The sequence below is a fragment of the Neoarius graeffei genome, chromosome 12 (assembly GCF_027579695.1).
Source record: "Neoarius graeffei isolate fNeoGra1 chromosome 12, fNeoGra1.pri, whole genome shotgun sequence".
NCBI classification, from domain to species: Eukaryota; Metazoa; Chordata; class Actinopteri; order Siluriformes; family Ariidae; genus Neoarius; species Neoarius graeffei.
This window is the reverse complement of record NC_083580.1, coordinates 12,192,605-12,210,173: the sequence shown is the minus strand read 5'-3', so window position 1 is coordinate 12,210,173 and position 17,569 is coordinate 12,192,605. Positions and strand designations below refer to the sequence as shown.

The 17,569-nt window shown below is 38.1% G+C and overlaps 1 protein-coding gene across 4 annotated transcripts in view; it reads right to left on the bottom strand.

Moving 5' to 3' along the window:
• ulk1b (unc-51 like autophagy activating kinase 1) overlaps positions 1-14,997 on the bottom strand; it is a 77,328-nt gene extending 62,331 nt beyond the window's left edge. For 3 of the 4 annotated variants that reach the window (XM_060935517.1, XM_060935519.1, XM_060935521.1), the window contains exons 1-5: positions 14,332-14,996; positions 13,692-13,784; positions 13,557-13,598; positions 6,565-6,597; positions 6,067-6,103 (exon numbers count right to left, since the gene is read on the bottom strand). In XM_060935517.1, coding sequence (XP_060791500.1) covers positions 6,067-6,103; positions 6,565-6,597; positions 13,557-13,598; positions 13,692-13,784; positions 14,332-14,421 — 295 coding nt within the window. In that variant the 5' untranslated portion in view covers positions 14,422-14,996. Of the gene's footprint in view, positions 1-6,066; positions 6,104-6,564; positions 6,598-13,556; positions 13,599-13,691; positions 13,785-14,331 lie in introns of all 4 variants that reach the window. The other variant, XM_060935518.1, reaches the window with a different exon arrangement.
• Positions 14,998-17,569: the final 2,572 nt, after the last annotated feature.

Sequence of the window (17,569 nt, the reverse complement as noted above, 5' to 3'; positions counted from 1 at the left end):
TAATTAATTAATTAATTAATTAATTAATTAATTAATTAAAGTTTGTTTGTAAGGTTTCATTCCTCACATGTCCTGTTGAGTGCTTAGACATAGATATACACACAGGATAAATGAGTTAATCTATGATTGTGTGCAACTAATATATTTATGTAGACACAAATACTGAGCCCTACTCATTTGTCGCCACTTTCTAATAATTTGTTCGTTCATTTTAGTTAAATCTTGGCCATGCAGGCCCCATACTGTCCATTCTTTGTTTGCAATCACGTGACTTTTTGCCTCCTGGTTCACTTCCGGTTTCCAAGTGACGGGCAACAATTCAAGTACGCATCTGTCATCATCTTGTGGAAAACATTCTACATCTGACTGTTAACGGACTCGAACCAAAGGAAAACTATCAAGAGAATTCAAGAAAAAATGTATTTATGTGATGGACTGGACTCCTACAGCTTAACGACGTACTTCTCAAACAATTTAACAACTTTCCAAACGTTTCCAATCATCCGGTAGTCCAAACATCGCTTTACATGAAGAATCAAATGAAAGCTTTGAGAAGTCCTGAAGCCTGTAACTTTTTCGTTTGTGGTTGGGTTCATGATGCTGTTATAAGACTTCTAAAGAACAATAATCGTCGTATTTTTTACGAGGGTGAGTAATGTAAGCCGGAAGGGTAGGATGTGATTCAAGTCGGAGCTGCTGGAGGCATTTTTGTAACGATAACTTGTACTTTATTTCATGACATTTCAAAAGTAGCTCAAATTTATGAATTAATATCATTGGACAACCTGAAAAAAAACGTAAACAATCGAATTTCAGTCGAGGCCGACCTACAAACTAGCTTCATTGTTTCTTTAACAGTTTGTTTTATGGCATCCAAAATGTAAGAAAACTCATTTAAAATTAGAAGTTTTGATTTTAGAGCCATAAAGTTTATTGACGTACGCACCTTTAACAAAACGATCGCTGCAAACACGAGCATGTGGACTCTCGAGTCCTTTCAAACATGGTGAAAGGTTTGCGAGCCATTTTTCACGGTGTCTTTTTGAGACATTTTTTGTTCTTTCACCCTTGTGCATGACTTCTTTTGGTATCCTGTACCGCGACCGTTTGTCTTTTTTTCAATTTGATCGGTTTGAACATCGAAATACAGAGCAACAATCTGGCATATTTGGACACAAAACACAAGAAACGACCGCAAAGCGACTAAATGAATACGATGCCTGAGTGTCAGCTGGAAATCTGAATATGTAATGAGGCAGATCACGACCGGAAGTGGCGTCTATTGCAAACAAAGAATGCCATCAGACACCGATGTTTTCAGTAGCTTAAATGACAGCAATGCATTAATAAATAAAGAACAGGCTATGCTTCATAAAACATGGCCACAAATTAAAATAAAATGTGGCCATGATTGAACTAAAATGAAAGAACGAATTAGTAACCTGTGGAACGTGAAACTTCTTTTTCTTGTCATGAGGGGGTTCCACAGGTAAGACATTTCAAACATAGGTGAAGTTTACTTCATAACAAACTATGTGTATGTTTCAGATAAATAATAAAACCACTTATAACAGAACATCTTTTTTTGCTGTCCACAACTAGCTAAGTACAGTATAATTACACCTTACGTTAAAATATCATTAAAATACTTCAAAAATCTTATTTTTGCACTGATCTATGAGTCCATTTAACACGTCATGTATGAACATCCTTTTCCAACCAGGAATTATTACATGACGTGTTCCAGGTTATGATATTAAAAAATAAAAAAAATATCCATTTTAGTTTTAACCCTGTTATCTGAAAACGTTCACTGAATGAAACATCTGGAACATTCCAAAAGTCACATTTTCAACAGAATGGTGCATTATCTGAATTTCCTGAAGACCATCAGAAGAGGTTTTTTAACTAACTAACTAACTAACTAACTAACTAACTAACTAACTAACTAACTAACTAACTAACTAACTAACTAACTAACTTCCTTCATCTGAAGTTATTGTTACACAAATTATAGATGAAAAAATGAATTATGAATCGCAAAATACACCATTTTAAGTACATCTGTAGAACAACCTGGATGCTAGTTAACTACAACCCCGATTCCAAAAAATTTGGGACAAAGTACAAATTGTAAATAAAAACGGAATGCAATGATGTGGAAGTTTCAAAATTCCACATTTTATTCAGAATAGAACATAGATGACATATCAAATGTTTAAAGTGAGAAAATGTATCATTTAAAGAAAAAAATTAGGTGATTTTAAATTTCATGACAACAACACATCTCAAAAAAGTTGGGACAAGGCCATGTTTACCACTGTGAGACATCCCCTTTTCTCTTTACAACAGTCTGTAAACGTCTGGGGACTGAGGAGACAAGTTGCTCAAGTTTAGGGATAGGAATGTTAACCCGTTCTTGTCTAATGTAGGATCCTAGTTGCTCAACTGTCTTAGGTCTTTTTTGTCGTATCTTCCGTTTTATGATGCGCTAAATGTTTTCTATGCGTGAAAGATCTGGACTGCAGGCTGGCCAGTTCAGTACCCGGACCCTTCTTCTACGCAGCCATGATGCTGTAATTGATGCAGTATGTGGGTTGGCATTGTCATGTTGGAAAATGCAAGGTCTTCCCTTGCATTCCCTTGCAATTCTTCCAGATTCTCTGAATCTTTTGATGATATTATGCACTGTAGATGATGATATGTTCAAACTCTTTGCAATTTTACACTGTCGAACTCCTTTCTGATATTGCTCCACTATTTGTCGGTGCAGAATTAGGGGGATTGGTGATCTTCTTCCTATCTTTACTTCTGAGAGCCGCTGCCACTCCAAGATGCTCTTTTTATACCCAGTCATGTTAATGACCTATTGCCAATTGACCTAATGAGTTGCAATTTGGTCCTCCAGCTGTTCCTTTTATGTACCTTTAACTTTTCCAGCCTCTTATTCCCCCTGTCCCAACTTTTTTGAGATGTGCTGCTGTCATGAAATTTCAAATGAGCCAATATCTCATCTCATCTCATTATCTCTAGCCGCTTTATCCTGTTCTACAGGGTCGCAGGCAAGCTGGAGCCTATCCCAGCTGACTACGAGCGAAAGGCGGGGTACACCCTGGACAAGTCGCCAGGTCATCACAGGGCTGACACATAGACACATGCCCCTTTTCCACCAAAGCAGTTCCAGGGCTGGTTCGGGGCCAGTGCTTAGTTTGGAACCGGGTTTTCTGTTTCCACTGACAAAGAACTGGCTCTGGGCCAGAAAAAAACGGTTCCAGGCTAGCACCAACTCTCTGCTGAGCCAGAGGAAAGAACCGCTTATGTCAGCGGGGGGTGGGGGTGGGGTTGTTGAGACCAACAACAATAACAAGACCGCGGAAGATCGCCATTTTTAAGCGACAAGAAGCGGCAGCTGTACAAACGCGAAGTCATCCATTATTATTATTATTGTTGTTGTTGCCGCTGCTGCTTCTTCCGTGTTGTTTTTGCTTCGATATTCGCGCCAAGGTTTAAGCAAACGTAGCGACGTAACTGACGTATACAGTGACGTAATGACCTGGCACCACGAGCTATGGAAAAGCAAACTGGTTCTCAGCTGGCTCGCAAGTTGAACGAGTTGTGAACCAGCACCAGCACTGGCCCCGAACCAGCCCTGGAACTGATTTGGTGGAAAAGGGGTAACAGACAACCATTCACACTCACATACACACCTACGGTCAATTTAGAGTCACCAGTTAACCTAACCTGCATGTCTTTAGACTGTGGGGGAAACCGGAGCACCCGGAGGAAACCCACGCGGACACGGGGAGAACATGCAAACTCTGCACAGAAAGGCCCTCATTGGCCACAGGGCTCGAACCCAGGACCTTCTTGCTGTGAGGCGACAGCGCTAACCACTACACCACCGTGCCGCCATGAGCCAATATTTGGCATGAAATTTCAAAATGTCTCACTTTCGACATTTGATGTGTTGTCTATGTTCTATTGTGAATAAAATATCAGTTTTTGAGATTTGTAAATTATTGCATTCCGTTTTTATTTACAATTTGTACTTTGTCCCAACTTTTTTGGAATCGGGGTTGTACATTTTCATATATTTGCTCATTCTCACCTTGCTCTACAAAGAAACAGACAATTTCATGTTTGAGCTATTTTTTTTACCCCCTTGGGTCCGGCTGCACAGACCAGGTTAATGCCTAGTCATAAAGTCAGTAGGTCATAACTTTCTGGCTAGAAAGCAGCTGTAAACAATTATCTGAAAAACCAGATGCAAAACCTGTGTCTAACTGGCAGCAAGTGTGAAATCTAGCTCGAGGGTGTTTCTCCGACTTCCTGTTCAGCAAGTTTGTCACTTTATTTCTGTAACTCGGGGACCTTTATGCCACCTGTCCTGATTCTACCCTACTCACCATACACCACCCTCTGCACCATGTTGTTGTGCGTTATATTTAACGCCCTGTTTTGTATTTATGGTATTGTCTGTTGTCCACTCACTTTTTCGCACTACATGTTACCGATTGAACACACTACTCTCTCTGACCTCTGTAATGTCACACCAAGACCTTGGAGAACACCATTTTATTCTACTGTATACTTGTATATGGCTAGAATGAAAAACTCTTATCTGATATTTAAAGGTTTTAGAAGCAAGTCGTTTACATAAACCTCTCCCAACACTTCAATAATAATATACAGTGATGCTTGAAAGTTTGTGAACCCTTTAGAATTTTCTATATTTCTGCATAAATATGACCTAAAACATCAGCAGATTTTCACACAAGTCCTAAAAGTAGATAAAGAGAACCCAGTTAAACAAAGGAGACAAAAATATTATACTTGGTCTTTTATTTATTGAGGAAAATGATCCAGTATCAGTCAAAAGTTTGGATGCACCTACTAATTCAATGTTTTTTCTTTATCTTTTAATTTAAAAAACATTTCATGTCTGAAAGTAATGATGGATGTTGTTTCTCTTTACTTAGTTGAGCGGTTCTTGACATAACATGGGTGACTACAGTTGTGGTGTCGAATACTGTATTTTTATTATTTACTATTTACTGTATGAGCTCAAACACATTAAGAAGGCAAGAAATTAATCCACTAATTAACTTTTGACAAGGCACACCTGTTAATTGAAAAGCATTCCAGGTGACTACCTCATAAAGCTGGTTAAGACAATGCCAAGTGTCCAAAGTCTCAAGGTAAACGGTGGCTATTTTGAAGAATCTAAAATATGAAACTTTTTTTTTTATCCAAACAATTCCATATATTTTCCATTTGTTATTTCATAGTTTTGATGTCTAGTATTGTTCTACGATGTGGAAAATAGTCAAAATACAGAAAAACCTATCAATGAATGACAAACTTTTGACCGGTACTATATATCAGGAGGGGAATACTGATGTTCAGGTGCATACATATACTTTCAAATCTCTACATTCCTTTCAGGAATATCCCTTTTTTTTCTTGAAAATATGCACTTAATGTCTTTTTGTGCAGTTGGGAATTTACCTTTTTACCCAACGCTTTTTTTTTTTTTAATTACCCTCGGTACTTGTCTTCAAAGTGAAAGAGGGGATAACAAAGTGATGAATGGTGCAAGACATCACCATACTTCAGACATCCACAGGAAACATGAAGTATATGTCTCATTACATTATCTTTTTTCCATGCTGCATTTTTCATTAACTATGGATTACCGTTGCACACAGCGTATGCAGGATAATTAACTTCCATGTTTTGCTACTTTTCTTATAAGCCAGACAGCACGTCTCTGTCCTGTCTCAAAAAGCACGCTAGGTCTCAACTGTCGACTTCCTTTCGTCTGCGACTAAACAAACAACCCCCCACCCCACCTTCACTTCCTGAGCTAAGCCCTGCACCCGCACTCCTGCATTTAAAAGAAACTCAAAAATCAGCATCAAACGGGATACATTTTGAGAAATTCTATCATCTAAAACATTTTATTTATTTATTTTAACAGAATACACCAGGGACTTCAGGATGAACAGAGTAAAACAGAAATGACATTTTAAACACAATTCTCTTCTTTCTCATTTATATACTCACAGTGCAGGTAGTCAGCCAGGTCTCCTCCATTACAATACTGTTAAAAAGAAATGAGAAACATCTTGAATCTTTAACGCTGAATAACTAACTAAAGCAGCAACCAATTCATTCAAATGAAGCACTAAGGATTAGGGACAATGAATCAGGCTGTGACACATTGAAATGCATATTAACCCAGGTCCCTGCTTTGGCTACTTCTTCCCCACCCCCTCACGCCCCACCGGGCACCTTTTAACCAGTCCGTAACCTCTGATAACCCTCATGATGCCTCCAACTGAGATCTGAGAGAACTATTTCCAGAACCATTCCACAGAATTCAAGTCTTTCACACTCGAGTGTTATGTACATTTTGCATGCAGTATTTAAAGGACCTGGCTGCCACTTGTACACCCCTGCAGGACTCTTTTTAAGCCTGAGGGCTGAATGCATTTAAATCGTTATCTGAAAAAAAAGTGGATTAAACGCATAAAACAAATACAAGCTTAAAAAAAATCCTACCTCCATCACCAAATACACAGAGCTCGCCGTTTCCTATAAAGAACAACATGAAGCAGTTTAACTCAAAGCCACAAATAGACTTTCAAAAGATTAGAAAATCTCAATCAGTGAAGAATAAAACACAATGGGGTGCAGCGTTATAGGAAAATTATCAACAACCAGCTTATGTGACGTAGCTGGAAACAAAGTGGACCTGTAGTTACTATGCCAACGCTGATTATTTTCCAGAAACAGGATGTCCTGAAGTTTTATTACAATAACTCCACTGTATATGTACAATTTAGGACTATAATATTTGGCATTTTGCTAACACTAACCATTTTTTAAAAACATCATACTTTTTAAAATATTTGTTTATATTTACAGTACATTTAATGTCATGTAACGTCTATGAAACAAGTTAGCCATGTTAACAATTATCAGTCATTACTCACCGATTTCTTTATTTTTTTATAAATGTCTTTAAGTTAATAAGACAATAAATAAATAAATTTAAAAAAAGCCTGTCATGTTCATGAAAGAAAAGGAGACAGACAGACCCCTGCTTTTGTGCCAGAAAGAAAGAAAGACCCCTGCTATATTGCCAGAAAGAAAGAAAGAAAGAAAGAAAGAAAGAAAGAAAGAAAGAAAGAAAAAAAACCACTGCTATATTGCCAGAAAGAAAGAAAGACCACTGCTATATTGCCAGAAAGAAAGAAAATAGAGACAGACAGACCACTGCTATAGTGCCAGAAAGAAAGACCACTGCTATAGTGCCAGAAAGAAAGAAAGACCCGTGCTATATTGCCAGAAAGAATGAAAAAGAAAGAAAGAAATTTGCCAGAGACTACATTTTGTACTTTTTATCCATTTATAGTTACATTCAATGTTCTGAAACGTTCTTAAGATATTCAACAACATTAAGTATAACAGTTCTCAATAGTCCTCGAACCAGCCTTGCTTCTTTCCTCTTTCTTGAAAAACAAACAAAACAACCAAACAAAAAAAAAAAAAAAGAAAAAAAAAATGCAGCTTGAAAAGGGCAAAACCCTGTCCTGAAGACTTTCCCATGGTGGAAAACCTACTCAAACGTTCCAAAGCGCTGACAGTAGAGACTCCTTACACCAACCTACATTAAATCTATATTCCTATGTAATAATGAGGATTAGGATAGGAATAAACATGTCGTTTCATGAATGCAGATCAGCTGGAAACGGAGGTGTCTGGGTCTGAACACAGCCCCCCCAAAAAAAACAAAAAAGCAAGCAAAAAAAAAAAAAAAACACTGTGGTTTGTGAGGTTATTAAAATAAACTGGATGTGTCTATCATAATGACTGAAACTGGCATACCAAGAAACAAGCTTTTCACTGAAATATCATTTCCTCAAAGTTGCTAAATTTGAAATAACATAGTGGTGACAACTGGTAAATAACCATAAGTAGGTAAGTAAATAAATAAAATGTTTTATGCCAAGTTGTGATATTTTTAACGATGACATTTTAAAAGAGTAGAACGTTACAGAAGTAATTTGATCTGAAAAATTATTAAGGTGAGCAAAATTCTGTGGCCCCATGCATGAACCTGATAACCCACATATTTTTATCTGTATTTTTCTTAGCTGTTTAAAATTTTCACCAGTGCAATTTTCAGACTAACTGGAGACATGTTAATGAAACCCTTACAAACCTCAAATCTGTGTCTGGTTGACTGATATCAAATTTACGGATTATTATGTTCAGATTCAATTTTCTCATTTTTAAAAATGTGGGTTATCAGGTTCATGCATGGGGCCACAGAATTGTCGTTCCTAACTCTCGTGTCTGATTAAAAAAAAAAGTTTGGCAAGAATCATGCCATTTATTTTTATTATTATTTTTAATTAGACCATGCAACTTAAACCCTTATCCACGTTTTCCACCATTCAGTGGAAAGAACTTACATTCCTACTTGGCAACACCCAGCAATAAACTCGACTTTTTCCAAGCTCTGAATGCAGCTGACCTCTGCAAACAAAGTCCTTCATAGCCAAACAATGCCATTCTCCTCCCATGGCAGTTTAGCAACAGCTGACCTCACTTCACTCTCACGGCAGCCAATCAGAGCCGCCGCATCGAGCTGATCCACTTCTGCTGATTCAGCGAGGCTAAAGTTTTTCGTTGTGTTGTTCTGGAGATTTGAAGCCAACCAGAAACATGGCTAGTGACTTAACTGCCTTGTATACAGGCTTGACTCGTTTTTATTGCATTATAGATCTGAGAACTCATCTTTTATAACAGCTAAGCTATAAAAGCTCTATTCTTAGCATGGGAAAAAAAAAACAAAAAAAAACACACACTGACAACCGCGTCTCCACACGAGGCATGTTTACTGGATGATAAGTCGCTAATGAAGACTGCAAGGTTGTCATATATGATAAGAGCATATGACTATGAACAGAACAATGACAGGTTTTTTTATTATTATTATTATTATTATTCACAGGACATAATTCCTGGGAATGTTGGAATAGAATTCACTACTTTAATATTTAAGAAACTAGACGCAAAAATATGCATTAGGATATTTAAAAAGCTACATTTTAATGTAGAACATAATTCTGTTCATCGTTTATTGATTCAACAAACCCTGTTGCTTGATATGCAAAAATAAATCAGCATCACAGCGACTCATACTTTTAAGTAAAGTATAAATGTTAAAAACTAAATCAACCAAACAAACCCTACAAGAAAGTACATTTTTACATACTTTCCTTCCCCAAGACAGGTTTTTTTTTTTTGGTGGCTAAACCTCAACTAGTGTCCTATTAACTCGGATTAGTGCCAGTACAGCCCGTTATATCGTACACGATGAAACAAGCAAAGAACAAAACAAGACATGGTGTTCTGTGAGAGTAGATAATTAACGAATGATGGGAGACATTTTGCCAATAACAGCACACGCTAAAGTGTTTTATTCCTCTTATACAATGGCAGTCTGCCAACAGGGATCATTTGTATTTATTAAATATCGAAACACAGGTTTGATTTGTTTATATTGTATTTACACGTGATTAATGTCGTGGAACATGGTGAAACAAGTTAGGTCCTATCCTCACTTACATTATAACAGATAAAAAAAAAAAAAAAAAAAAAAAACACACAGTTATTCCCTTACTGGTTTATTTCTTTCTTTAAAAAAAAATCCACTCTGAAGTCTTTGTCCTGTCAAAAAAAGACCCTGGAAGTTACAACTTTACGTGTAAAAATAAAATCTTGACTTTGTATACGGCTCTACCTGATTGTTGAATCAGAAACCATCTCTTACTCTCATTAAATAACTAATTTTCTTGGCAGAGAAAGGCATTTTCAGGCATTATCAAGTCCACATTATAATCATATATTGCTTTTCAAGAAGTTTCAGTGTTTGGAACGTTGTCTGTCTTGTCTAAAATACAAAATATTTCACTTTTCTTTAAAAAAAAAAAAAATTGTTGGCCGTAACCAAGATATTTACCTTGTAAACCACGATTCAATATTCAATTACTTCAGAATATACAATAGAGGTTTCCGTGCAACCACACAAACATGTCTTATGAGTCTGCTAGCTGAGCTTCAGACCCTGGTTAGACCAGAAATTTCAGTTTATTACGCACAACACATGTAGCTCGGTAATGTCTGTGATAGTTAATCCTAATTATTTAGACATATTTGACATTAGCCACAACCTTAGCTTTTCACTGCAATGAAGTGTGTTTATACATTGTAAATTCAGAGCACAGGGAAGCTCGACTGCACCGCTTTTATACTTTTTATGCAACCATACTGAGGCTTCAAGTCACTTCCATGTCCTTTTCTTTTCCTTTGAGATGACTGACTGCCAGAAAGAACCTGATCAAACCAGGTTTATCTGCAAGTTTGGAGATAAGGACTTTTTCAAATATATTATACCAAAAAACCTCAGCCGTGTTTTTTGACCAACCTTAACCTTTATAACTGAGGCTATAAAGTTCTTTTAGCCCGGTCCAAACTCAAGCTTTTGGATGCACACAAAAATATGATCTCTCTTAATCTGATCCTTATATCTAATTCAAGAGGTGTACTTTCGCTCCATTCTCTATGCCGGCCTGCAGAAAGTCAACACACCTCTTTCATTTTCAATCATGTAATGAGGACAGATCAGTGACACTGGACTGAACACTGCTTCTTGTAGTCAGGTCGAATGAACAAACACTGTATGTACATATACATACATACATACATATACACATTTTATATATATATATATATATATATATATATATATATATATATATATATAATGACTATAAGAGACAACCCTAATGATGAAATGGAGGTCAAGTAAGATACGCCAAGTACCTCAGGCACAACAATGTAATAAAAATTGTAAAATACCTTGCATAGTTTTAGAGCAGTCACCCACAATCTAACTTTACATAACTGCTGAACTGGTTACTCCAAACAGCCAAATGATGTGTCTAGATAATTTGTACTGACAAAGATATTTTACATACCATGTCTCAAAGCTATGACTTGAACCCTGGTGTGTTTACCTTTACCGTATGGTTCATTTATGCAGGCATGGATACAGAAAAAGTGAACACAGTAGTCTTTGACCATCAGCGAGACGGTCTCGGTCCAGTTCTAAGAGAACTCTAGTGCAGAAAGCAAGCGATTCAACTCTGAATCGACTTAACTGCATGAACTGAACCAAACATGAAGTGAATTTTTGATTGCGTTCAATATTTTACTGTAGCTCTGAGGCACAAACTGAGCCAAAGGACAGAGCTGTAGCTCTGGAGAACTGCGGCGTGCTCTGGGTCAACAAAACAAAAGACAAAAAGTTTTAAAAAGCAGCGATTGACCGGTGCCTCTAGCCTGGCAAGCCGGACTAAATGTGAATCTTTAGTCTTGCCTCGATCCGTAGACATTTCCGAAGGGGGTGGGAGGAACAAACCGCTGTCTTTCAAACTGTCTCTGGGCGTATAGGCCAACGCTCTGACCAATCAGCGCAACAGTGACTGTGACGTAGTCACGAGCGACAGAAAGCAGTGGAGGAGACCTAGAAATAAATAATTTTTCAAAATGCATATTAATTAATAAACAGGTTCTAGATATTAAGAAGTTTGGAGATAATGACCACAAGTTTGGAGTCTGTACCACATACACTCATTTTTCTCCCAAAGAATCCAAACAAAAACCTTGCGTTGTGATTGGCGGACACGATTTGATGCCCAGGGTGTTTTTGTTTATATGGTGTGAGGCTAGACCCACTCGCTAGGCAAAAATATTTTTGGCCGCTAGGCGGGTGGGTCTAGTTTACTAGGCTACTGTGCCTCCATATTTTCATGATTTCAACACATTTTTTAAAAGATTTGTTTTAACCCCCCACCCCAGAAAACCCCACCGCATTTCTGATCAAATAAATGAAAACCTTCTACGAGCATACTTTTTGCCCTACATGACACCTTGTTTCATGCTTTTTTCAGTTCATCAAATTATATGTAGTATGTAACTAAACCCAACCAGCTAGCAAACGACAAAGAAGAATCAATTCCACTCTGATTCAGATCCAATAAATTGACGAATAGGTGTGAACGTAATATTAGATTAGGATATGTCATTATAATAAAAAACGTCAGTCTGGCAGAAGTAAAAGAGAGACGTAAATAGAAATGGGAAAGATACGACAAATGAGAATTTTTTAAAAAAATGCTCAGACAAAATGAAAGGCGATGATTTTTATAGCCTGTATTTGTTAATAACTGATTGATTATTGCTATTTGTGATGTTGAAGAAATGACTGAACATACAGAAAACAAAAATGTCTTGTTGGGTAAAATTTTTTTGTCCTTCCCCCCCCCTGTAAATCAAGAAATCAACCAGATAAAAATCTAATAGGAATTTCGGCTCTTTTCAGTGAGTCGGATCTTTGATTCACTTGTATGAATCGACTCTTTCGTTTTCCAAACTGCTCGTTGCCATTTTGTGATATTTGAATCCGAGATATTTTAAACAGTGATTATTCTATTTTATCCCTCCCATACACACTACTCAAACACATCTCACCATTCCCAAGTCGACTCTGAATCATTGTTCAGTAAAAGAGCCGACTCGTTCGTGAGCGACACATTCTGACCGGTTAGAGAAGCTGCTTTTGCATCCAACGCACTGCGCCACCTTCTTTATCATTCTGGTCTAGTTATGTAGGGGACATTTGCTGGGATAAAGTGTGGCTGCTACCACATAAATTCTGCTTGACTAATAAGGTCAGAGAGATTTCTTTTAAGTTGATACATAGGTTTTACCCAACCAACCACTATTTACAGAAACTTAAAAAGATATTGATGTAAACTGCACCTTTTGTAGGGATCACAGAGAAACACTTGTACACTTATTTTGGTTATGCTCATATACAAAGACATTTTGGTCTAAACTATCAAGATATATTATAGATTCTGTCTACCCTGATTTTGCTTTGAAGTGGGAAAATGTACTCTTTGGTTTTGTTACTCAAGACAGGAATGCCACTTCTGAGTTTTACTTAATTAACCTCATTATCATTTTAGCCAAACATTATATACACAAGTCAAAATTTCAAAATGTAAAGCCAACCTTTATTGAATTCTCCATTTATGTAAATCATTATATAGCGTCCATCTCTTGCTCTCTTAATAAGAAAGCTGTGAAGTCTTATTCCCTTTTTGTGCTTTACAATGCATTCATGTAAATTTATTTATTTTCCTGGTTTTTTTTTACTATTATTTCCATGCCATAACCCCTGGCAGACTGTTATATATGTTTTTTATACAAAATGTATGCAATGCTATCTGACAATAAAAAAAAAAAAAAAAAATTTTGCATCCAACGCACATGTCATGTCAACATTAGCCACGTGACAGCAACGGACCAATGGCAGACCGTCCAGGCTGTGGCGTGCATATCATGACATACTTCAATGGGTGGAGTTACACAAAACAGCAAAAACGGTAGATCCTGGTTTCACTCATACTGACCTGAAAATCATGTAATGCGACGATGTTTTCATGTTTCAGCTCCTTTAAAAGAAAACGCCAACGTGAAATTTACAAACATTTAACAACAACAACCAAAATATCCTATATTTTCAGACCACATAGATCAGAGCTTACCTTTAATATTTTGATCTCTTTTCCCAGTAATGTTTGTGATTTTGCTAGATTCTTTTTATTGATGCATTTCACAGCAACCTCCCAGTCATGTTTCTATCCACAAAACAACAAATTATTTCATCAGCAAACATTTTAAAAATCACAAGGACAGTCAAGAAATGTGTAAGCATGTCTGGACATGTCGAAAATGCACTGACGATTTTAAGGAAGGTTTGACATCGTGACATGACACTAAAGTCAACTGAAATGTAGGTTTATTAGGACGTGTGTTAAAACAGTGGAAAAAATAATGATTTGTTGATAGTTTAAAGCTTAGAAAATAAATAATAATAATAATGCACGGTGAATGAAAAGCATTTATATTTATGTGCACAGATAAACAGAAATGATATAAAAGCAAATCTAATGCACAAAAGCGTGATGCAGTGCAGATTAAAAATAACATTTATTATTCAATTCTTCTACAAAGGCCAGATTTTTTTTAAGGAGGACTGTTGTTGATGTGCGCGCGCGTGCGTGCGCGCTCCCAGGCCTATTGTGATTAAAACCCACGCGCGCACGCGCACAAAACAATGCTAGCAAGGTAAGCGATTTTACTGATCGGGTTAATAATCGAAATATATGTTTGTTTGTTTTTTACCTCTCGATGCCTGCCTTTAAAGACCACCGCGAATGCCCCGTGGCCTACAAGATCCTTCCTGCTGAACTCGAATTTCCCAACGGTCTCCATCTCCCTGCAAATCGTCGATAATCCGCACCGATCGATTATTTTTATGATGATTATTCAGGATCGCTTATAATCCACACGATTCCTCCTCCTCTTCCTGTTCCCTTCTCCGCGTCGTCAAGGCAGCTGGAAAGGTGAACCCTGCTGTCGTATTCCATGTGCTGCCTTCGCAAATAAATCCTCTTTTCCTCTTTCATGGTAGCTGGATTCATCGATTAATCGGAGACGCGCTCCTGTTTTTAACTCCCGAGTCCCGTCATCACGCTGTTGTTTTTATTTCTTTGTTGCGCACTTGAACTTTTCAGCTCCTGAGTTCTCAGAGCACCACCTTAAACCCCAGCGTCGGTTTTGTTTGTGTACATGTCCGACTTCCAGAGCTTAGATTACATCAGCGGAGATTTTTATTTTTTTTCAGCACACAATCTTTATCATTTTTTTCCCCCTGGCATCGCAAAAGATCTCCTTGAAAGCGTGACTTCTTGTTTGGATCTCGAGGTGAAGAAGAGAAGAAACACAAAGCAGGTTCATCAGTTTGCAGCGACAAAGGCTAAACAAACCACGCGCATGCGCACACGAACGCCTCCCTGAAGAGGCTGATGACGTCAGTGAAGCGTGTCACGACCATAGCCAATCAGAACACTCCTGGTTTAGCTGCATCCAAAATTACATAAAATTAAAATCGGAATCAGAATCAGAATTATGTTTAAACACACACACGCAAGGAATTTGGTTCTGACAGCTGGTATTTCTCCAGCGATACAGAAGAAAAAAACATGATACCTGCAAAATAAACAATACCTATTGGGACATTCCACCGAATGGGTGCCATTTTGCTTGTTGTACCACTCCCAAATTAAACTTAATTTGTTATATCTTTTCAACACTGATTATAATAACACATATTTAACTATTCAAAATGTGTATTGGTCAACCTCAGGCTACGTTACAAGGTTTGGAAGTCAAAGATGGCTGCATTTTTTTCAGTCCTGTTACCAAAACTCTGACAGTAACAGGACTGAGTTTTTAGCCTAGGATTAGCTAATACATGGAATTAAGCCACATGGCGTCATCGCTAATAGCATGACCACACTTGGCACATTCTAGTGATTTACCAAAAATCTGTATTTTTAAAATAAACAAATATCATCTCATTATTTCTAGCCGCTTTATCCTGTTCTACAGGGTCGCAGGCAAGCTGGAGCCTATCCCAGCTGACTACGGGCGAAAGCTGGACAAGTTGCCAGGTCATCACAGGGTTGACACATAGACACAGACAACCATTCACACTCACATTCACACCTACGGTTAATTTAGGGTCACCAGTTAGCCTAACCTGCATGTCTTTGGACTGTGGGGGAAACCGGAGCACCTGGAGGAAACCCACGCGGACACGGGGAGAACATGCAAACTCCACACAGAAAGGCCCTCGTCGGCCGCGGGGCTCGAACCCGGAACTTCTTGCTGTGAGGCAACAGCGCTAACCACTACACCACCGTGCCGCCAACAAATATCATCTAAAAAATAATTTAAGTAACGTGACAGTATGTTGACATTGACCTTATCAGTCAAAGTTAAAAAATCATCAAATATACAGAAAAGTAAATGAGAGAACTAACTTTTGGTCTTCCCATGGCTTTCAGAAGACACAACTGATGTAACTTCTGGTTGAGCATGTGATTTATGGAATGTTCCAAATTTGTCAGATGGGGTAATATGTTTGGGTAACAGGACTGAGTGAAAACCCAGGGACACGACTAAAATGTGTATTTTAACTAAGATATTGTGGATTTCTTATCTCATCTCATTATCTGTAGCCGCTTTATCCTTCTACAGGGTCGCAGGCAAGCTGGAGCCTATCCCAGCTGACTACGGGCGAAAAGCGGGGTACACCCTGGACAAGTTGCCAGGTCATCACAGGGCCGACACACAGACAACCATTCACACTCACACCTACGGTCAATTTAGAGTCACCAGTTAACCTAACCTGCATGTCTTTGGACTGTGGGGGAAACCGGAGCACCCGGAGGAAACCCACACGGACACGGGGAGAACATGCAAACTCCGCACAGAAGGGCCCTCGCCGGCCACGGGGCTCGAACCCAGGACCTTCTTGCTGTGAGGCGACAGCGCTAACCACTACACCACCGTGCCGCCAAATTTCTTATGAAAAAAAATATATTTAAACCATGGATAGGATATGGAGTCACACAACAGTGCAAAAGAAATACTGTTTCTGAAGGATTTTAATCATAATATTTCATAGTTAAGTATAAAGTTAGAGTGCGGGGACAGGTAACACATGCTATTTTTCAGTGTTTTAGGTAGTTTTTATTAATCCTTCCAATTATATATCTTAAATTTGAAATCAGATCAATGTGCAGGACATTCTGCGTAATAAGGAAATGTATTTTAAAGTACATTTTTATGTGCATTTATAAATATAATTTTCTTGGGACGGAAATGGCACCGATTTGGTGGAATGGCTCAAATACCTTTACAAGGTATAGACCCCTTTCACTGACGTCACCCGAAACTGGAAGTAAACAGACCCTGCGCCATTTTGGAAGACCAACAAACTCGTGATAAGGGGATAATAACGGCAGCGGTATGTGAACCCACGAGAATAAAGTGGAGTGGCAAATGACTTAAACAAACAAATCTGAGCTGTTTTATTTATGATTTATTGGCCCAACAGTAGACTTGAAAGAAACCTGTGTGAGACTTGGCAAAAAACTGTGGATATAATGGATAAGTCTGTGCATGATCTGCGGACACTTTGAGGTAAGCAAACGCAAGAAATTCAGATTTAAAACATGCTAAATTGGCCCCAAGTTGATAACTGTATGAGGAGCAAGCCTCCCAGACTTCTACAATTTAATAATAATAATAATAATAATAATTTAGGATGGTTTGGGGCTTGCTCGCTGCTGCCAGGTTGGTTGTTGAGTAGCCTGACTGTTTTTTTTTCCTTGCGTGTGGTATCATTGTTGACGCAAGGTTGTTTTTTGAACATGCCAATGCGGACACGATTTCCCCTGATGAGTTATGACTTCAGACGCGATGCGTGTGTGGAGGTGTGGAGTCCGCGTGATATGTGCGTAAGATAGGCTTCTCATGTGTTTGGAGATCCGCGCTCCGAGACAAGCGCAAG